This window comes from Phascolarctos cinereus, unplaced genomic scaffold (genome assembly GCF_003287225.1).
Source record: "Phascolarctos cinereus isolate Bilbo 61053 unplaced genomic scaffold, phaCin_HiC Scaffold_2;HRSCAF=192, whole genome shotgun sequence".
NCBI classification, from domain to species: domain Eukaryota; kingdom Metazoa; phylum Chordata; class Mammalia; order Diprotodontia; family Phascolarctidae; genus Phascolarctos; species Phascolarctos cinereus.
The window spans coordinates 265,580,647-265,603,028 of record NW_027555625.1 but is presented as its reverse complement, the minus strand read 5'-3'; the positions used below and the strand labels follow the sequence as shown (position 1 = coordinate 265,603,028).

At 42.8% G+C, this 22,382-nt stretch overlaps 1 protein-coding gene across 1 annotated transcript; it reads left to right on the top strand.

Annotated features, from left to right (window-relative positions):
- Positions 1-272: 272 nt before the first annotated feature.
- PRDM12 (PR/SET domain 12) lies at positions 273-18,008 on the top strand. The gene is made up of 5 exons (XM_020973495.1): positions 273-495; positions 2,179-2,369; positions 4,463-4,618; positions 15,423-15,534; positions 17,623-18,008. Exons 1-5 carry the CDS (start codon positions 273-275, stop codon positions 18,006-18,008), a joined length of 1,068 nt encoding a protein of 355 aa, XP_020829154.1.
- Positions 18,009-22,382: the final 4,374 nt, after the last annotated feature.

Genomic DNA, 22,382 nt, shown 5'->3' with positions numbered 1-22,382 from the left:
TCTCCAAACACTGATAAGATCCATATATATATATATATATATTTATCTCTCTCTATATATATATTTTTACCTAGACTTGGCTATTGACGCTTTTTCTTACACACTCATTTCTTGCCCCCTTTTCTCTCGGCCACCTCCCTCCCTCCTCTTTCTCCTCCTCCTCTTCCTCCACCTCCTCCTTCTCCACCTCTTTCTCTTCTCTTGCTCTTCCTCCCTTGCTCTCCCCCCGAGCCCATTGCTGTCTCGAGTGGCCAGAGAGGACGGGGTGGTTCATGATGGGCTCGGTGCTCCCCGCGGAAGCCCTGGTGCTGAAGACTGGCCTGAAGCCTCAAGGGCTGTCGCTGGCTGAGGTGATCACCTCGGACATCCTGCACAGTTTCCTATATGGTCGCTGGCGGAACGTGCTGGGCGAACAGCTCTTCGAAGAGAAGTCTCACCACGCCAACCCCAAGACCGCCTTTACCGCAGAGGTGCTGGCACAGTCCTTCTCCGGAGGTGAGTGGGCCCTGCTCCCCGGGGCGGTTTTAAGATGCGACAGCTACCGCCTACGCCCCCCGCTCCCTTTCAAGCCAGAGGGTCCCCGCTAGCTCGGTCCCTGATACCTACATACCTCGATGCCCCCTTGGACGGCTCTCTGCCCAGCCCACCTCAACCCAGCCCATCGAACGCACAGAAGCCCAGGCAGCTCTTTGTCCCAGAGTTCACACAGAGGTGGGGTGGGAGCGAAGGGGACACTAGCCCTCCCTGGGGGCAGGAGCGGGGGATGGGGTGGGGTGGGGTTAGGAACAACTTTCTGAAACCCCAGCGCTTGGAGCTCTCCAAAATCCAGTTCTCGGAATTCCTCTTCCATTGACTTCCTCACTCCCGGTCCCACAGCCTCTCCCCTTTCCCTCTCCCCACTCGGCCATTGATCCCCCTCTCCCCGCCCCCACCCCCTTTGAGCCCAAGTCCCCGGCGTTTAAGGCCTTACTAGGCGTGTAATAGCAGTTGACTCAAAAAGAAGGGTTTTAAATTCATTTAGTTAACTTGGGCTTGACCTGCGAAAGTTCCCACTTAAACCCAGAAACTTTAAAGAGGGGGAAGAGGGACTGGGGAGGGCTGGGGAGAGAGGAGAGAAAAAAAGTTTCTTTTCTTTAAGATGTCTCAAGTTCTTATTCCTCATTCATCAACCCGCAAACAATATCTCTCCCTTTCGCTGGCATTTCTGGGCGTCCCCCTCTCTTTCCCCCCTTTAAGATTTCTGTTCCTCTCTTAATTTAGCGTGAAGACTAATTCCAGTTCCATTCACACTATGTCAACCATCTAATCTCCCCATTTTGTAAGGGGAATTCCTCGGCCCCTTTTAAACAAGTCTTCTCCGCAGTGAGGCCAAATTTACTGCTACAGCATTCTTAAAGGGCTAATGAATTTAGAATTAGCAATTTCTTTCTAGTTGAGCCTAATGAATGCAGATCACTTTAACAGCGTGACAAATTGCTGGATGGGCTGAAATAGACACCATTTAACCCCCCTTTTCAGTCTCTGCGCTCTCATATATTTTTCCCAGGTAGCTTAGAGGGGAACCTTGTAACACATTGTAGGATCCGGAATGTGCATTAGCTGCCCCCATCCCAGCCGGGGGTCAGGTCCGCCTGAGGCTCGAAGATCAACCCTGAAGGGATTGCCGCACCCACCACCCCCACCCCTACTCTGATCCAGGCCCAGCTAGGCTTGGACTTTCCAATCCTGGTGCGCGATGGGGCAGCCTCCGCCCAGGGAGAAGAAGTTACTGTGTATTGTATAATAGTGCTAGTGTCTTTCTCCTTCTCTTCGTGTCCTGGCATCCCGTTATGGAACCCCCCTAAGAGTTTTCCAAAGATCTGCCTGATCACTGGCGTCTCCCCTGTTAGCAACTGCCTGCAGGAAAATGGAGCCCCTTGGAAGACGGTTTGCTTTTTCCTTGTGAATCCTCTCCATTCCTTGCCTGACTCTACAGTTGCTCTAGGACCAGGGCCTCGATTCTGTCCCTTCATTTTGCAGTCTAGCTCTGTGTCGTCCAGGAAATCGACGGGGAGATGAAGGAGACAAGGCTAGGGTCTGGGAGGGAAGGTGACTGAAATATTCTGTTGGTACCCCTTCTTGTGCAGCCCTCCCCAGCCTTTTCACTGCCCCATTTCATCTCCTCTCTCCACCCAGCAGAGGTGCAGAAGCTGTCCAGTCTGGTGCTGCCATCCGAAGTGATTATCGCTCAGAGTTCTATCCCCGGGGAGGGCCTGGGTATCTTCTCCAAGACTTGGATCAAGGCAGGCACTGAGATGGGTCCCTTCACAGGCAGGGTCATCTCTCCGGAGCACGTGGACATCTGCAAGAATAACAACTTGATGTGGGAGGTAAATGGAAAGGGTATTCATCTGGGGAGGGCCTGGGAATAATGCTCCACTGGAGAGCAGGTAAACCAGCTTCTGCCCTCCTAGCGACCTAGCTCCCTGGGCAGGTACTTTGAATTAGCTGAGGGGCTACTACCAATTTATCCTCTTACCAGGCAAAGATATCTATGAAGTCCGAATTGAAGGGATAGTCAAGTCTCTCAGGGCAGGGCACCAACAGGAACAGAAAAGGTTTTGTGCTACATACTGAATTCTTAGTTCTCCTCTTGTTTAGAGGGCAAAGGACACTCAGATTAACAGTGAGAAACATACAGTACTGGGCTTGCCCTGTTAAGTCCAAACAAATACTGATGCAAAAATTGCCATTCCCCACCCAAACTCCCAGCTAGCATATAACAGTAACAGTAACATTAGTCCCCATGTGGGGGTCAGAGGTAGCTGTGGGGTCAATCACTCACCAAACTTTCCTGCTTTCCCCAGCAGCTCCAATGATACACCTCAGACTGAGTGCATTCCCACTTTTTTTGGAAGGCCCATAAAACCTGCCTTCTCTGCAACAAAGCATCTCTCTCCTCTCCTTCTCCTTCTTCCCCATTCCCTAAATCAAAACCTTACTAAAGGCCAGGAAAAATGCACGTGCTGATGTAGAGGAACCTAGTGAATCTGTGGCCTTGAATGTCACACACACACACACACACACACACACACACCTCTGGAGGAGACCCTGAATACCCAAGTTCTAGATTGAGCCTGCCACTAGCTGGATAACCTTTGGAAAAATAATTTCCTCTCTCTGGGCCGCAGGTTTTCTATCTATAAAATGAGAAAATTGAACTAGATTATTTCTTAGGTCTCTTCCAATTCGAATCTTGTGTTCTTAAGGTCTTCTTTCAGCTCTGGCATTTTATATGCTAAGATCCCTTCTGGTTCTGACATTCTATGTTCTAATCACCTTTCCATCCGCAGATTTATAAAGATGTACATGGTATACAGTGAATGAGAAATTTGCAATGAAAGAGAGCCATGTTATATGATTCATCCTGGGCTTTTCATTCCCTTCCTGAATTGAATGGGAATGGGCTAGGAAAACTTCGCTTCTCTTGCTGTATGGGTGCCTTATTTCCCAGACCTCCTGACCCCAGGGTGATGGGGTTTCTTCCCTAGATTACTGGCCCAACCATCATTCAACTTGTCCAAATCAGATGATTTGAGGAAGCTTCTAGTTTTCAGAAGGAGCACCTAGAATTCAAAACCAAGTATTGGCAGCAGAAAGGGAGTTTCTTTTTTCCTTTTCCACTCCCTACTTGGGAAAGGCAAGGCTACATAGTAGCAGCTGAGAAGTACCACTAGTGATTATTGAACATTTTAGAGTCCTAAGACAGCAGATACAGGTTGTTCTCCCCATTTCACAGAGAAGCAAAGTTAGGCATCTGGAACCAGGCTCTCTCAGGGATTCAACAATAAAGCCTGGAAGCAAACTCAAGAGGCTTCACTTCCCTAAGCTCATGGAAAGCTCTCACTGATTATTTTGGAAAGAGGAAGAGGAGTTAGTCTTGTTCTGCTTTCCTCCAGAGACAAGGACTAAGAACAGTAGATGGCAATTGAAGAGAGTGAGATTATAGCTTATAGTTTTCTTATAGAAAACAATTCCTATTAGAGATATCTAAAAGTGGGATGAGCTACCTTGAAAAATAGTAGTATCCTCATCCCTGGAGGTCTTAAAGCAGAAGCTGGATGACTACTGGTTGGAGGTATGGTGAAGATAAATCAGACAAGATGCTTTCTGAAATCTTTTTCAGTTCCAAGATTCTATGAATCATCACCATTGGCTTTGTTTGTTTACTAATCATGGGATCACAGTTAGTTGATCAGGAAAGGACTTTAGAGGCAATCTACTCTAACCTCTTCATTTCACAGATGAGAAAACTGAAGCTCAGAGAGGTGATATCTTGCCCAATGCCACATACTTCATTGTCGGAAAGGCCAGAATTGAACTAAGGTCTTCTGACTTCCATGTCTGTTGCTTTTTTCACTAGGTAATATTTGCAACAAGCCTTCCCATTTCTTAGTTTGTGCTCCTTTCTTCCCATGGCCAGGTATTCAATGAAGATGGCACAGTTAGATATTTTATTGATGCAAGCCAAGAAGATCATCGAAGTTGGATGACCTATATCAAATGTGCCCGAAACGAGCAAGAGCAAAATCTGGAGGTGGTACAAATTGGCAACAGTATCTTCTACAAGGCAATTGAGGTGAGCAATTGTGGGGTGACAGAGCCTCCTGGCCCAAGATCCTACTCTGTGTATGCCTGTGTGTGTGTGTATGTGTGTGTGTGTGTGTGTGTGTGTGTGTGTGTGTGTGTGTGTGTGTTTTGCTGGGGGGCTACAGAAGGGGTAAAGGAGGGGGTCCTTTAGAGATTCTGAACAGCAGAGCTCCTCATGTCTATATTTGAATGCATATATGCGTACTTTAAAAGAAACCCAAATATAATCTCTCTTTTTTTTTAAGGGAGCAAAATCAGCAAAGATATTCTTTACAATTTTATTTTAAAGAAAATGGTGATCAAAGGTGCCTCAACAGGGAATGCCTGGCTTTTATTCCCTCCAGACAAGTAGTCCACAGGATAGGCTTGAAGGATGCTCCATTAGGGATATAGAGGACTAGAAATGAAATAACTAGGGAAGAGAGTTTTGAATTTGGAGCATAATAATTTGTGTATTCACAATATATTCATCTGTGTATTCATACTCATTATAAGTTAAAAAAAAACAATTTACTCAAACCCTGTTCAATGAAGAACACTGTGCTGAGCATTGAAGACACAAGGATATATAAGACATGATCCCTGTCTACCAAGAGTTTCCAGTCTTGGAAAAGAGACAGGACACAAATAAGTATAATAAAGACAGGAAAGACAGGGATGACCTGCAAAGAGAGAGTTTCACCTATAGTCAATGTTTGGAAGAATTCAAAGCCCCAGGATATGATTCATTCATTCATTCATTCATTCATTCAACAAACACTTATTAAGTGCCTAAGCATAGAGCATTGTTGGAGGTAGGTGCTAGGAGAGCTGCAAAATTTAAACACCACTGTTTCTGCTCTATAGAGCTTATAGCTAGTTAGGTTTCAGTTTTTTGCTTGTTTTTATTTACCTATAAGGAAGTCATTCCTTATAGTCTGACAGTCCCAGAAACCTTCCATTCCCAGATACCTCATGAACAGGACCCAGCAGTTCCCTCAATCGGCATCAAATTCCCTCCTGAATAACCGATGCACTCAAAACCCATTTCCTAGAGAGGAAACAGGATTGGCCTTTGCCCTTGACAGATCTTGCCACTAACAGACTCAGGGCAGCTTGAGGGAATGATAAGCACCATTGCAATGGGACCTAAGGGAAAAGCTCTCCCTGGGACCCTCAGTACTGCAACACATAGGGAAGGGAAGAGATCATCGGGCCATTTAAATGCTATGACTTGAGTGAAGGCTAAGGGCTGGTATGAAACACTGGACAAGTTCAGTAGAGGCTGGATTATCTGTTGTTAAGAGAAAAACTTGATAGCTAGCCAATGGCTTGGTGTGGTCTCTGTGTGTGATTTAAGGACTCCCCCTCCCCTCAAATGACCTTAAATTAGCCTCAGTTTGAAGTTCACTTCAAGAACAGAACATACTGGTATCTTCACATTCACCCATCTGCTCCTTTAACTTTGAATCCTCATCTTGACTCCCTAATAAGTATCCACTCATTCCTTTACCTTCACAGTATCCACACATATACACACTCTTTCTTATAAATACACACATGCCCTCATCTCTCACATGTATCCCTATTCTGCTTCCTCCCCAGTATTCTCACAGATTCTTAATTTTTAATTTTTTTGGGGGGGGGGAGAGGAGAGGATGGGACCTATGATCTTACTGGTATCAGGAAATCCCAGTAAGGAATTTCTCCAGACCAAAGCAGGTTGGCAATTGCTTTGCAATTTATAGTCTTAGAAAATTACCTGGGGCACTAAGAGATTAAGTGACCTGTCCAGGATCACACAGTCAACAAGCATACATCAAAGGTGGGCCCTGAACCTAGGGTCTTCCTGATTCTGAGGCCAGATCTTTATAAACTATGACTCGATGCCTAACCCCCTCATGTATATTTATACCTTCAGCAAGTCTTTTTCTTTAATTTGATATAATTTTATTTTTGGAGGTTAAATGGGTTTAAGTTACTTGCCCAGGGTCATACAGCTAGTAAGTGTCTGAGTCTGAATTTAAACTCTGGTTCAAGGCCAGTGCTCTATCCATTGCGCCACCTAGCTGCCCTCATATACTTTTAAACCAAGAGACATATTTCTCATTCCCTTCTTTTCCACCTTCACAGAGTGCCTATCACATCACATACACTCACACTCTAATACCCAAACATACAAACCTTCTCTCTCTCTCTCTCTCTGTCTCTCTCTCTCTGTCTCTGTCTCTGTCTCTCTCTCTCTGTCTCTCTCTCTCTGTCTCTGTCTCTGTCTCTGTCTCTCTGTCTCTCTCTCTCTGTCTCTCTCTCTTGTCTCTGTCTCTGTCTCTGTCTCTGTCTCTCTCTCTGTCTCTCTCTCTCTCTCTCTCTCTCTGTCTCTCTCTCTCTCTCTCTTTTCAGAAATATCTTAATGCAATTCAATTAAACTCAACAAGTATATTGAGCACCCACTATTTTCCTGGTACTGTGCTAGGCATTGTGGGAGATGAAACATAATATGGTTCTTGACCACAAGAAGCTCCTAGTTAGTCACAAATCTTACCACAAACACAAACATGTCCCACTTAAATAGGATTTAGAGCAAAAATATAGATTGTCACTGTACCTGGGATCTTACCAAAGCATTCATAGCTAGAGCCAACTTGAGGTATGTTGCATTGTGTATGCCAAAGCAGTTTAAAGCGGAAGAAAGCCAAGGAAGGAACCTGGGAGAGTCTGAGGTAGAATTCAAAGCCTGAAGATAGTAACCAGGAGTAATTAATTAGAGTGGCTAGTTGCCTTCCAAAGATTCAAAAATAAAGATCAGCTTTCAATCTCCTACTCTTGGTCAGAGACTTGAAATTCTAAAAATTAAGAGAAGGAAAAATATAATTTCACCAAATGATTATCTTTTTGTAGCACTGCATAAATACAAATAGAATTATGTATCACTGATTGTTTTGATTTTATTTTTAGGGGGTGCAGACTTGTAATCTCAGCATAGAAATTTCCTCCAGCCATGTAAATTGGGGATTTGTAGTCTTAGAGAGTTGTCTAGTGGTATAAAGAGTTTAAGTGCTTGGTTACAGTTAAATCTATGGTCACACACCTAGCTGTTGTTGTTTGTCTTTTGTACTGGAAGAGGACCAATGACACCTTGAAGTTGGAGTCAAAGTACAGTGTGTTTGTGACTGATTGACCCAATGTGAGCTTGGAAGGTTCTAGCACAGGTTTGGGCACAAATAGCATATTTAAACATTTGGGATGAAGATGCCCCTAGATCTGCACATCTCACGCTTCCTTTGTGCTACTGAAATTCTGCTTTGCTCATAGAGTACAGTACCTTCTTTGATGTGGGCATGCCGTGTTGGGCGGTCCTATGTCAGCATGCCCCATGTCTCTCAGTTGACACTGAAGTTCTTCAGAGTGTATGTCAAAGGAAAGACTGAACTCGAGTCTTCCTGATTCCAATGACCACCATTTATCAACTGCCACTCAGTCTCTCAAATTGCTAGTAAAGTAAGGAAAAAGGAAAAATTTTAATATCCCAGAATTTTCTTTATCAAAGAAAGCCGAGGACATTAAAGAGGGCAGCCATTTTCTCAAAAGCAAGTAAGCAGGTTTGAGTTAGGATAGATAACATTAACTGTCATGGCAAAAACCACTACTGGATATAAGAAAATGTATCTACACAGATCTGATCACACATATATCCAAACTTCCTTCTTCCAACAACCCATCCGTTGCGTGGTGATTAGTTGCACGTGGCATTTGCAAGTTATTGCTCTGGATGTCTTTGAAATGAATTGACTTTTTGTGCTGCCTACATATAAGTTGGCAAAGGAGAAAAGCTTTAAGTTTGATCTTTTTTAACTTCTTACCTATCCATACTTTCAACATTTCAACATGTTAAACCATAATCTTTGAAAAGTTTTTTCAACCTTATTTGTAAAAATTTTCCCATTTTGTGAGATTTTGCCATGTAATTTTCCCCCACCTCCAAGTATACAAATATCTGGTTCCCAACAAGAGGCAACTGAATGAACTGGGTTAAAATTTTGAGAGATGCCAAAAAGAGAATTTTTTTTCATCTGGGTAAATCTTGGTGTATTTTTCCCTCCCACACTCATTTCTGTCTCTGGAAATAACTTTAACTAGTAGGAATTTTCCCCTAACCTTATGATGTACTTAGACATTTTTAAAATACAAAGAAAAAATACCCCAAAGGTTCAGATTTTTGAATTATTCTAATTTTGATTTCTAGATTATTCTAATAGGAATATATCATATTCCAGCAAACTAGGTAGTCAAAGGAAGTGAACGTTTCTTGGGCCTAAAAGTAAAAACTGAAAGAGAATTTATAAATCCTTCAACTTTGGGGCTTAAGGTCCAAGTTTTTACTTAAGATCATTCCTGCAATCATATCTCTACTGTCTTTTCCTTAATCTCTCTCCTTCCCTCCTTGTCTGTCCCTGTCTGTCCTCTCTCTCCCACCTTCTCTCTCTGTCTCTCTCTCTGTCTTTGTCTCTCTGACTCTCTGTCTTTCTCTGTCTCTCTCTCTTTCCTGATCCTCTAAGTGATTTTTTTTCTTTGCCACTTCCTTTTCTTTTTGGTCACTGTTGAGCTCACCATTAATGGAACAACAGATCATTATCAGCTCTCTTTCTCTCTCTTCTTTATATGAGTTCCAAAATCATCATTCTGACATATACTCCAGGATATCTACGATTTTTGCTCTGTTGTCCAAGAGCCCCTTATCTGTAACTCTCAGTAACCAGTTATATCCAGACAGCTATGATTCGGGAACAACTGATGTTCATAAGAAATCATCAAATAGCAAATGATGTGCATTAGAATTTTAAAGTTAAATATGCTTTGCTGTAGTCTCATTCTTCCAAATCATCCATGTTTTAGTTATTCAAGCTCTCAGATGTATCAGCAGTCCTTATTCTCTAGACCATATGCAGATGACAGAGTGTTTACTTACTGGTGATAATCATAATAATTGCCGACATTTATATAACACTTTATGGCTTACAAAAGAACATGATCTCAGACATATATATTTGTGACAAGGCATGCTGAGTTGAGGACGGAGGAGCTCTGAATTTGGCTGACTACTTCTTTATCAGCATGATTTCAAGCTTTCGAAAATGAAATCCTTATGTGGAATATTCTGACAATGAGGTAAAGAGGAAGAAAAGTTCCTAGGTTAATTCTGGATGCTCATTATTGCATCTCCCCAGTCAGAATATGCTATAGGAGATCAGAGTGGAGGAGAGATATCCAGAAAGGATTATGGACACTCCTTCCTTGGTTCTGAGGTGCTCAAAATCCTCCTTATACCCTAAGCCTCCAAAAAGCCTGGCCAGGAGTAGTTCCAGGTAATATTTCCAGTTCCTTTCTAGAGACCCATCATGCAGTCTTCAAGGAAAATGTATTTCTTCTAAATTATGATGTAATTATTTTTTTCTACTGGCTTTTATATCAGTATATATTTGTATTTTGGTTTTTCAAAATGTCAGAGGTCTTCCTTCAGCTTCTAGATCTTTTTTCTCTAAGGTTGCCTTTCATCTACTCTATATTTATCTTGTAGGTACTGGTTTATGTATGGTGTCTCTACCTCCCCATACCCCTCCCATTAAAATGTGAGTGCCTTGAAGGCAAGGGTTGCTTTTCCTTTTCTTCTTTTCTTTCTTTTTGTATCCCTATCACTTAGCACAGTGCCTGGCACATAGGCAGCATTTAATAAATGCTTACTGATAGATTGATTTTAAAAGTCACTAAATTCCATATTTCCTTAAAATTACTTCTAAAGTCATATTTGAGATAGAGAATAAAGATTCATCTGGGAGCCACACAGAATATCACCACCATCATCATTATATTATCAATCATAATAGTGATTGTGATTTTCCATGAAAACAAAAAGGGTTAATGCTGAATTGGAAATTTTCCCAAACTAAACCCCTGCATTCATAGTTGAAGCCCAGAAGGAATCCAGGCTGATAACAGATCCCTGGAACCCAAATAGGTCTCTGAAATGAAGATCTATTGGGAACAGTCCTGGCAGATATATAGACATCAGAACAGAACTGTGTCTCCTTTAATGACTTCAGGCTTGCATGACTTTGCAGCATACGTGGCCAAATGCCCAACGTACCTGGCCTTAGGAATGCCAGACAATATACCTGTTGTATTTTGGAAGCTTGTGTGTCATACCAGCAATGTCCCAAGAGGAAATTTGCTTTTACAGAGGCTGCTGGGAGAAAGCTTAGAGCAGAGGAGAGAAAAAAAATGTTTTTTAGGAATGGTGATCAGCACAGATCACCTTAAAAGGAAGATTATGAGATTTGGACATACCACCTTACATGCAATGGACCATCGGTGATGGAGTCATAGTTGTTGTCACTCAGTGCATATAAGGTTAAAGTTAAAAGAGAGATTAGCTTATAGAATAGCTGAGAGAAAGGTACCTTAGACCATGGAATGTCCGAACATAGGATCATAGAATGCTAGAAGTCAAATGTAACTTTGAGGTCATCTTGTCTCACCCCGCCCCTCCACCCCTAACACCTTATTTTATAGATGAGGAACCTGAGACCTAGAAAGGAAGAATTATTTGCAAGCTCACACCATGTCCATGGTAGAATAAGAGTCTTGAGTATCATTTCTGAGGGAGAAATAATTAAGAGAGATGGTTTGTACACCATTTTTAGTCATAATAATAAGGTACTAGGAAGTTTTGCCCTTGTTACAGTGGGAGAAACGAGAAATGGAGCTCATTGTTCAAATCCTGGCTCTATCATTTCAGTGTTTGTGGACTGACTGACTGATTGACTCGCTATGTGACTTTGGGCAAGTCATGTCAATTCCTTATCGGTAAAATGGGAGAGTTGGTCTAGGTGACTTTTAAGGTCTCTTTCATCTCTCTCTCTCTTTTTCTTTCTTTCTCTCTTCCTTTTTCTTCTCTCTCTCTTTCTGCATCCCCCACTTGCCCTACCCCCTGCTGCCCCATCTTTCTCACTCTACTCCCCCATTAGACAATTTTGCTAAAATTTCAGACCCTCAGGGAAGGAAGTAGAGGCTAATCACCTCATCTCTTCCATGGTTTCATCCCCCTCCTAATTCCAATGCTATTTACAAGACTTTCAGAAATCTGTGCCTAGATTTCCTTCCAGAACAAATATGTGTCCATTGCTCGGGGAAGTCCTGAGAATATCTAGGAAAGTAAAGTGTGGGAGATTAATGCTAGGACAGAACGATTTGCCTTCGTTAGTTGAAGCCTTTGCAGGCCAGAGTTAAATGTCCTTTGGAAAAGCAGAATTGAATTTTTTTTTCTGGCCAGATTGCCTGGCCTTTCTCTTTTGGTTCAACCCAGGCTCAGATGCTCCGTCCATCTTGCTATTAGGTAGCTATTAAAAGCAACAGAAAAAGATGGCACAGTGAATAGAATGCCAACCTTGGAGTCAGGCAAACATGGATTCAAATCCTACCTTCTTGGGGCAGCTAGGTGGCACAGTGGATAGAGCCATGTACTTGCAGTCAGGAAGCCCTGAGTTCAAATCCAGCCTCAGACACTTGACACTTACTAGCTGGGTGACCCTGGGCAAGTCACTTAATCCCATTACCTAGCCAAAAAAAAATTCTACCTTCTTTAATGTGACCTTGGTGAAGTCACTTTCTCAGCCTGTTTCTTCATCTGTAAAATGGGTATAATAATATCTGTAGTATCTGCTTCAGAAGGCTGTTAAGAAGATAAGAGATAATAATTAAAAAAAAGAAGATAAGAGATAATGGATATAAAATGCTATGCAGTGCTTTCTTAAAGTGCCATAGAAACTGCAGCTATTACTATCCAATCTCAAATCTTCTCTCCAAACTAAGCAGTGGGACAAAGCCATCATTATCCACAGGTGTCTGAGTATCTAAATCTTTCCAGCTTCAGATCCGTCCAACTAGATCAGATCATGATTGGTGGTATTCTGGGAAACAAGACCCTCAGAACACCAGCCTTTTCCTCAGGATAGATTGCTTAATAAGGAAGCACAGGGACCCAGGATACCTTCATTTCAGACTCCCCTTTCTTTGACTCGAATTCTGTGGCCATGATTCAAAGGATTCATTCCTCTCTCAATCAGTCTGCAATTCCAGTGGGTTAAAGACTCTTGCCTTCAGTGAGGTTGACTGGACATTGATAAAGAGGTTGGCACTCCTTTTAGGATATCAGCAAATCCCTGGGTTTTCTGGTTATGCACAGCCTGAACCAGCTGCCAGTGGAAAATTCCTCCAGCCCCACCTTGTCGCATAGGGATTCTTTCCCTATTCTCTTTGACAAGGTCTGTCTATTCTTGTGATTCTGTTTCAAAAAATACAACTCTCCTTTCCTTTCTTCTTTCCTTCCTTCCCCTCTCTCTCTCTTTCTTCCTTTCTTCCCTCCTTCCATTTCTTTTCTTCCTTCCATCTTTCCTATTTTTTTCTTGTACTAATGGGGAGATGATCCCTATTTTCTTCAGTCTATTCTTGAGCTCTTTTTTTTTTTCTTCACAACTTGTTCTTCTCATATAGTCTGAGCCTTGCAAGGACGGTATTTTGGGTTCATTTTTCTTTGCACAATCAAAAGAATAATAAATCTTTCCAAAGCCTTTACTTATTATTGGTTTTTTTGTTGCCACCAAAGTGGTTTGGAATCAAGGACAAAAATGACATCTGGTGTAGCTGTGTACATTTTGGTCAATTGTTCCTGAGTTTCAGTCTTGGGCACTGTAGCTTTCCTAAGATCTATGACCATCTGTTTACACTGAGTGTCTGTGTGTCATGAACCCCCTGGCTCTGATGATTGCCTTGTTTATAATGGAGGCTCTCTTCTCAATCAGCAGGGGAAGAAAAGGCCATTTGCATGATTTATCAGTGTATCATATCCCCTTAATTTTGTTGTCATATACATATAGATACACATATATATATTTCAAAAGAACTCAAAGGAATTTGTGATTTCTTTTTCTTTTTGGGGGAAGAATGAATTTCATCGCTCTTCTTGAGATCACTAGAGGATGCCCATCACTATAGCCAGGAATAAAAATTAGTCAATCAACAAGTACCTCCCCGACTCTCAGTTTTCCCATTTGTAAAATGAAGGCGTTGGCCTAGATGATCACTAAAGTCCCTTCTGTCTCTAAATCCTGTGTTCTTAGAGGAGACAGCTACAGAGAATTTGAAAGTAATTGAACAAAAATGAGGACAAAGAGTTAAAGAGAAGCATTTATTATTGAGTCTGCTATATATTCTGCCTTGTAAAAGATGATAATGGCTTAAATTTATATAATGCTTTGAAGTTTACAAAGCCTTTTACATATATTAATCTTATTTGAGAGAAAGAATTATTGGAATACCCAACATCTGTTTGAACAACTCCTAAACAGGAGAAGTGATCAGAAAATTCTACAAACAGCCTATGCTCAGCACTGTAGTCTACATTATGCCACGCAGTCTTAGGAAACACCTGAATGAGTGCAGTCTTTTACTGTCCCTTTTTTGGTTTTTTGGTTTTGCTGTTTGTTTTTTAGGCAATTGGGGTTAAGAGACTTGCCCACGGTCACACAGTTAGTAAGTACTGTCCCTTTTTTGGGCCAGACGGTTTGAATGAAGATGATTTTCTTGCATTTTCTTCTGATCAGTACATCCCAGAATGGGAATTATCTTTTTAGTTATAATAATTATAGCACATGTTTATACTGAGTATTATAGAAAAACACATTCCTCACCATAACTTGTGAGGTAGAAAGTCAAATGTTATTTCCTACCCCATTTTAACAGATGAGGAAACTGAGGCTCAGAGCACTTAAGGGTTTGGACCTCAGTCATATGATGAATGGCAGATTTGAAAATTCAAACTCAGGTCTTCTAACCCCAAGTTTAATGTTCTTTTCTCTGCACCACATTAACTCTCCCAATTTTATTCTAGTCTTTCTTGCTACCTGGGTTTTACATACTACAGAGCCTTACTTCCTATACCTTGTAATTTTTAATAGTTCTATGTCCAGCACAGTGACCAAATATGACAGCATACGCAACATGCTTTATATATAGTCCTACACCTCTCTACCTTGAGGAAGAAAATATTTGAGAATCATTTCATGAACTGTCTTTCGAAATCAAAATTATTCACTGTGTTTAATCTAAATTCAGCTGCCTCCGAGTGATTTAAAAAAACACACACACTTTATTATAGTTATTGCTGTATGCCCTATTACCCACGTACTGGGCTGATGAAGCTTTGAAAACCCATTTTATTGAGTCTGGTACAGGGCCTCTATCTTCCCAGTCATAACTTTCAGTAATGGAGTTATCTAGGCCATGGGGAGGGGAGCAGGCCCACACAACCCTCAATCCCTCAGGGATCCTTTTTATAGAATTATCTAGATTCCCTCTGCATGTTACATGGATACAGGTTAGTAAATTGCAATTGAAGGATCCCTCATAGGTGAAGAGAATTCCAGGATGCTGGACTGAGTTACCACAGTGATAGAACTACAGATGTGGATGCATTAAAATTCTGAGTCTGATCTAGATTTTAAGAGAATCATAGAATGTAGAGTTAGAAGGGATCTAAGGAATCACTTAATTCAACTTCTTCATTTTAAAGTGGAGAAAACAGGCTCAGAGAATGAATGCCAAAGCTACACAGCTAGTGAATGGCAGAACTGGGACATGAATCCAGGTCTTCTCCCTCCAAACCCAGCATTCTTTTCCCTGTATTAGGGGACACAGTAAGAAACTTGATCTTTTCCCCTCCCTTTCATTGCCTAACTACTCCTCGTCTCTTTTCTCTATAGATGATTCCTCCAGATCAAGAGCTGCTGGTTTGGTACGGGAACTCCCACAATACTTTCCTGGGGATTCCTGGTGTCCCAGGATTGGAAGAAGAACAGAAGAAGAACAAACATGGTAGGTAGTCCTTAACCAGCCAGGGCCATCATTACAGGTGGCCCTTTGTATTTCTCTGCTTCCTTTTTAACCTCAGGGCAGTGATAGTCATTAGTTTCTAATTGGAGGGGGAAGAAAGAAAACCAAATGGCTCTTCATGCACAGCTTAGGTGATCCATCCTCTCTTTGTTCCTCCACCTCCAAAGCATCAGAAGCCTCTTTTGATGGATTTCCCGCTGTTTCTGTGGTTCAACTAGGGCTTTGCTTTGCTTGGTTGATCCTGTAACCCCAAGCTGGAGCTGACCAATAAGGTTTAATTTACCCCTCCCCAAGATACCAGGCCATTAGGCAGAGCTTTCAAGGGTGATAGTTAACCAACAAACATTTATTAAGCATCTACTCTGTACCAGGCACTGTGCTAAGGGCTGGAGATACAAAGACAGAAAAAGCCAAAACCACCTCCTACTCTCAGGGAACTCACTGTCTAATAGGGGAAGCTATAGGAAAACAACAAATAAGATATAGATGGGATAAACTGGAGATAGTATCAGAGGGGAAGGCACTGAGGAAGGACGGGGAAAGGCTTCTTGCAGAAGTAGGACTTTAAGAAGCAGCATTGTGCAGAAGCTGAGAGAAGGGGAGAGAAGTGTCAGGGGAGAGAAGCGGGGATGTTACCAAGGCAGAAACAAGATTTGACAACTGATTTGATGTGGGGATAAAAGAGTGAGGAGTTGAGGATTACATCTAGATTTCCAGCCTGGGTGACTGGGAGCATGGTGGTGCCCTCAATAGTGATAAGGAAGTTAGGAAGAAGAGAAAGTGTGGGGGGGAGACAATGAGTTCAGTTTTAGACCTGTTGTATTTAAGATGAGTAAGGGATACCCAGTTCAAGATGTCCAATAGGTAGTTAGAAATGCAGGACTGGAGAACAGATGTAAGGTTAGGGGAGGATAAGTAGATCTGAGAATCATCTTCAGAGAGATAATAATTGCATAAAAAGGTGCTGATTTCATTAAGGGAAATAGTATAAAGGAAGAGGATAATAGGGCCTATAGGATCTTGAGGGACATGTGTGGTTAGTTTCTGCTAAAGAACATGAAGTATAAGTTACTTGGAATATTCATTGGCGTCTAGAGGTAGCTACTCTAAAATGGTGGCTCCTCAAGGGGAGGCAGTGAGTTGTGATGGAAACAGCACTGAAAACCTAGATTATAATCACTAGTTCACTGGGCTAATCACTTCTCCTTTCTGGCCCTTAGTTTCCCCGTCAAAAGAGAGGGGTGGGCTAGACTAGATCATCATGAAGATTCCTTCCAGTTATGAGAGGCTATAATTTTAAATAACTTATAAAAGTCAAAGAATCTCAGATATGGTTGAAATCACAGAGGCCACCAAATTCAGCCTGCAACAAGCAGGAACTTCCCTCTACAATATTTTTGACAAGTGGTCATTCAGACTTTACTTGAATGCCTGCAGAGTGAATACACCAGTTTCCAGGGGCTAATACTGTTTGCAACTCCGCCATCCCCTCTATGTCCAGGGCCCTAGGCAAATGACCCAAAGCCCTCTGGGATGGGTCATGCCCTGGCAAATGACAGTGCAAATCAATCAATGAATAAACAAGCATTTACTTTTACTGTCTAAATTTTTAAAAAAATTTTGTTTTTAAATCATCCCCATTATCAAATTATCCTCCCTCTCCTCTGCAGAGAGCTATTCCTTGTAATAAAGAATTTTTAATAAGAGAAAGAAAAAAACAGTCTCAGTAAAATTAACCAACACATCAGCCGATCCTACAGTATGTGTAATGTTCCATACTCAGAGCCTTCCATTTCTACTAAGCAAGGAGAAAGGTGCATTTTTCTTTCTCTTCTTCAGGCTTCAACAAGCCTATATTAAATGCCTACTGTAGGCTAGGGATTTTGTTAGGCTCTGGGCATACAAAGACAAAAATGAACCAGTGCCTGCCCTCAAGTAGCTTACATTTTATCTACACATAAGAGACTTAGGGTTTCCAGTTAAGTCTATTTAGTGAGTGAAGTCATCGGTCTAACCCGGCTGCTCCGTTCTTCCTTCCCTCCCCGCTCTTTGCCCCGCTGCCCTGGCCAGAGGACTTCCATCCAGTGGACACTGCCGCCAACACCGCGGGCCGCATGCGCTGCGTCATCTGCCACCGGGGCTTCAACTCCCGCAGCAACCTGCGCTCCCACATGCGCATCCACACCCTGGACAAACCCTTCGTCTGCCGCTTTTGCAACCGGCGCTTCAGCCAGTCCTCTACTCTCCGCAACCACGTCCGCCTACACACTGGCGAGCGCCCCTACAAGTGCCAGGTGTGCCAGAGCGCCTACTCCCAGCTGGCCGGCCTGCGGGCGCACCAGAAGAGCGCCCGCCATCGACCCCCCAATGCCTCGCTGCAGGCCCACTCCCCGGCCCTGCCCGTGCCCCATCCCACTTCCCTCGCGGCGCACCACATCCCGACTATGGTGCTGTGAGATGCCCCCGCTGGCCTGAGACGGGAGGCATTCCAGACTGGCATCGCGGCGCAGCCTTCTCTCCTATCCTCTCTACCCCTTCCTTCCCGAGACCTGTGAAAGCTGACCTCTTGGAATGGGAAGGAGAGTGCAGAGGAGGGGCTGGTTTCATCATTTGGTTTTAAGGCAGCTGAGTAAGTCCCCTCTCCCACTCAGCTTGCATAGTTTGCATACTGCCTCCTTCTCCAGGGAGCTTGGGGTGGAGGGGGGAAGAAGGCACACTTAGTGTGTTTGGTATATACATACACACACACACACACACACACACACACACACATATATTTTCTTCTCACATCACCATCTTTTGGCCCTTGTGAGTCCATCTGTGTCCTCCTGCCCCTCACCTAGCTATCCCCAGGTCCCAAGCCTGTAAGGCTTTTCCCTTCTCAGGAAGGGGTGAGGAAGTGGGTGGGGGGAATGAGTGAGGGAAGGGGAAGGAGTGAGATGGAGCAATGAAAAAGATCTACTCCACCTCACCCCACACTTACCCCCAGCTGTGATCCTCCGAAAATGGCGGGGGTGGGGGGTGGGGGGCAGTAAAGAGAGCGATCTATAATTTCCTTGTGGCTTATAGTTCAGTCTGGAGGCCAAAGCAATGGGGGCTGGGATGGGAATGGGGGTAGGAGTGGAGTCGGAATTGGGAATTCCTCTACTTCCAAACAAGAGGTGGCTCTGGTGTCTCTGAACCTCCTCCAGATCTCTTCCTCCCTCCTCTCCCTTCCACCCTCAAGATTATTCTCAGGAAACAGAGATGCAGGTCAGTTGGTTTTAGTTCAAAAACAGTGTCCTTGCTAAAGCTGCTCCCTGATTGGGTCCAGGCCTGGGTGGGGCAAGAAAAAAAAAAGGTGAGTAGAGGCTGGGAGGGCAGGCTTGAGACTACCAGGCTTTCTGGCCAAGAGATTCAAGACTGGATTTCAGGGCTCATTGTTACAGGGGTCTTATGTCAGGCTGTATTCTCGCCTGACCTGGGCTCCTAGAAACTGGAAGCCTAAAGGGATTATGGTAGATCAGGCCAACTATGTGTGAACAGATTTGGGAGGGGTAAGGTCAAGAGGTGTCGACCCCATGGAATTTCATTCCATCCCCAAAGCCTCATCTGAATTATCCTCAGGGGAGAAACAAGGAAGACTGGCAACAGTGCTTTTGAGTATCACCCCTCCCCGGTAAACAGTTCCAAACAGCTGTGAAATCCCTTGGGAAAAGTAGGAGACCACTTCACCTGATTCAGCAGTCCCAGCCCTCTGGAGACCCAACCACATTCCACCCCCATCCCCCCCCTTCCGCTTTTCCCCATCAATTGCTCCTAAACTCCTGTAATGAGCGCCCTCTAGTGTCTCCCACCCTGCCCCATAATTATTAACAAGTGACAAGTCCCTTAGGGTGTTTTGTAAAATAAAGAAACTATAATAATATTAATGAAAAGTATAAAGTGCATAGAGTTTTCACAAACTGTGTTCTACTTCCAGGAAATGGTCACTTTAACTTTGTAAATACTTATCTAAAATGATATTTACAAAACTTTGATATATATTATTTGATTGTATATGTATGATTGTAAATACATTTGTACCTCTTGTATTCTAAAATAAAAAAGTTACTTGGAACATTTATCATTTAGCAAATGAATAGTTTGGCATTTTATATGTATAGCAGTCTTGGAGAAGTAGAGACTGCCATAAGGTTATTCTTTGTTAAGTTATATTCAAAATCAATGCCTGGCCATTAATTAGAGAAATTATATTTCTTATTTCCTGTCCTGTTAAGGGAATGACATGTAGGCTGTGGAACCTAGTGTATCCTAGGTTTCTCGGTCCTTCACTCCAGCACTTTATCATGCTTCACCCTGGGGCAGCTAGGCAGTGCAATGGATAGAGCACCAGCCCTGGCGTCAGGAGGACCTGAGTTCAAATGTGAGCTCAGACACATTAACACTCACTAGCTGTGTGACTCTGGACAAGTCACTTAACCCCAGTTGCCTCACATTAAAAAACAAACAAAAACACATGCTTCACCCTAACCATGATTAATCAAGGGCCCACATAATCACATACGTATGGTAGGTGATTTATTAAATTCCAAAAACATTTATATGCTTGCTATGTGTCAATAGCTGTAGTTGTACATCTACTACCACCATGAAATAGCTATTATTTGCAAGGTATATCTATCTATAATCTGTAGTGATATTGCCCCCTCACTCTTCCTATTCATATCGCTGTTAGCTGTGGGCATGGCTCTGCTAAAAAGCAATAGGTGATTTTCAAGAGCTCACATGACATGTAGCTTCCAGAAGACGTAATGTTTCCTGGAGTCAGGAGAACCTGAGTTCAAATCCAGCCTCAGACACTTGACACTTATTAGCCGTGTGACCTTGGGCAAGTCACTTAACCCCATCACCTAGCAAAAAACCAAACCAAAACAAAACAAAAAACAGAAGACACAATATCATTGTTCGTCCTTTGTTTTCTCAAGAGGACCAATGACATCACGGGATGGTGTCTTGACTTGCTCATGAATTGGATTTAAGTGAGGCAGAGGTGCATAAAGACAGCAGCCTCAATCTTCCAGAGTCATGGAAAACCAGTGGCATGACAGAAGTCAAGATGGCTGGTGATGGCTTGGGATGCATCAGACGCTATACACACAGATTGCAGTCTATCCATTCCACTATCTGTACTTTAACTACTGCGTGTGAAGTGCTCAGCCAAGCCTGGTTAGCTCTGATGGTTCACTAGTGGCCTGTGGCCTGTTTCACTTATTCTGCTGGTACAGCCTGCACCCCTCCCCAGTGCCAGAGCTCCTCAAAAATCCGGGACTAGATCACGAATCTCTGTATTCTCCATACCTAGCTAGTATTGTATCTTAAATTTAGGTAATGATAGCTCCCATTTCTACTGTGTTTTAAGATGTACAATGCTTCAACACAGGTATTCTTAGTCCTATTTTATAAATGAGAAAACTGAAGCTCCAAGAGGCCAAGGGGATTTGCCCAAAGCCACATAATGAGTAAAGGTGAAATGTGGGACTAGGAGTCAGATCTTTCTACTACATACTGCTTTTCCGTGTAGTAAGCTGTGATAATTATCTGTTGCTGTTGATGATGGTGATGATGAAATAACTTTCTCATAAAAGCCTCTTGGAGAAGAGTGGTGGTAGAGCTGCTAGAGTACTGATCCTAGCATCAGAAGGACCTGAGTTCAAATCCAGCTTTAGACACTTGCTAGCTTTGTGACTCTGGGCAAGTCACTTTGCCTTTGTCTGCCTCAGTTTTCCCAACTGTAAAATGGGGCTCATTTTACATCACCTTCCTCCCAGGGGTCAAATGAGATAATATTTGAAAAAGAGAATAGTGCCTGGGCCGCTAGGTGGTGCAGTGGAAAGACGATGGGCCTAGAGTCAGAAAGACTGATCTCCATGAATTCAAATATGGCATCAGGCACTTATTAGTTTTGTGACCCTGGGCAAGTCACTTAACCCTCTCTGTCTCAGTTTCTTCCTCTATAAAATGAGCTGGAGAAGGAAATGGCAAATCACTCCAGTATCTTTGCCAAGAAAACCCCAAACACAACACATAGCACTTAAGAAATGCTTGTTTCTTTTCATAAAGGGCCATTGATCAGAGGCATCACAAATCCAGATGAATGACCCAACCACCTGTCAGGTCACTGTAACAGGGAGGATTCCTTTATTGTTTTGGACAAGGTTAGACTTCATGACCTTAAGGTTCTTAGGCCCCATCTGGCTCTGAGAGTCTGTGATTCCATGATCCTAATCTGGGAGATTATCCCTATTTCAGGCTAACTCTATCAATCAAGCATTAATCAATTGACAAATATGTATTTATAGTAATACTTTACATTTATTCTTTTTAACTTCTCTAAACCCTTTAACAACTTTTTTTTGTTGTTTTCCTAGCTAGTTTCTTTGGCATAAGACCCATCTTTGCATGACTGAAGAAAAAACATTCGTAAAGAGTTAGGTTTAATCCTTTATGACCATTGGATGTCAGAGATGGACATGGAATATTCAAACATAAAAGAGAGAATGTTAGAAATGGAAGGGATAGTAGAGGTCATCTAGATCAACTCTCACTTAGAGAGGCTGGGAGAGAAGCCTGAGGTCAAGCTTATGACCAAAGCCAGATTCCCAGATCCCAGCAATATTACCTTCTCTGATGCCCCTTTTAAAAATACACATTTTTGTTGATATCTTTTGTTTTTGCATGGCATATGTTTCCCCTTGCATCCTTCTCCCCCCAAGAGAGAAAGAAAAAAGAAAGAAAAAAAGAGCAAGCAAAACAAATTCAGCGAAACTGATCAACATATGAGGGGGAAA

Excerpts from the sequence above, each read along its gene's own strand:
- PRDM12 (XM_020973495.1), top strand. The coding sequence starts at position 273 with ATGATGGGCTCGGTGCTCCCCGCGGAAGCCCTGGTGCTGAAGACTGGC. Across the intron at positions 496-2,178 it reads GGCACAGTCCTTCTCCGGAG|AGGTGCAGAAGCTGTCCAGT; the intron begins GTGAGTGGGCCC and ends TCCACCCAGCAG. Across the intron at positions 4,619-15,422 it reads TCTTCTACAAGGCAATTGAG|ATGATTCCTCCAGATCAAGA; the intron begins GTGAGCAATTGT and ends TTTTCTCTATAG.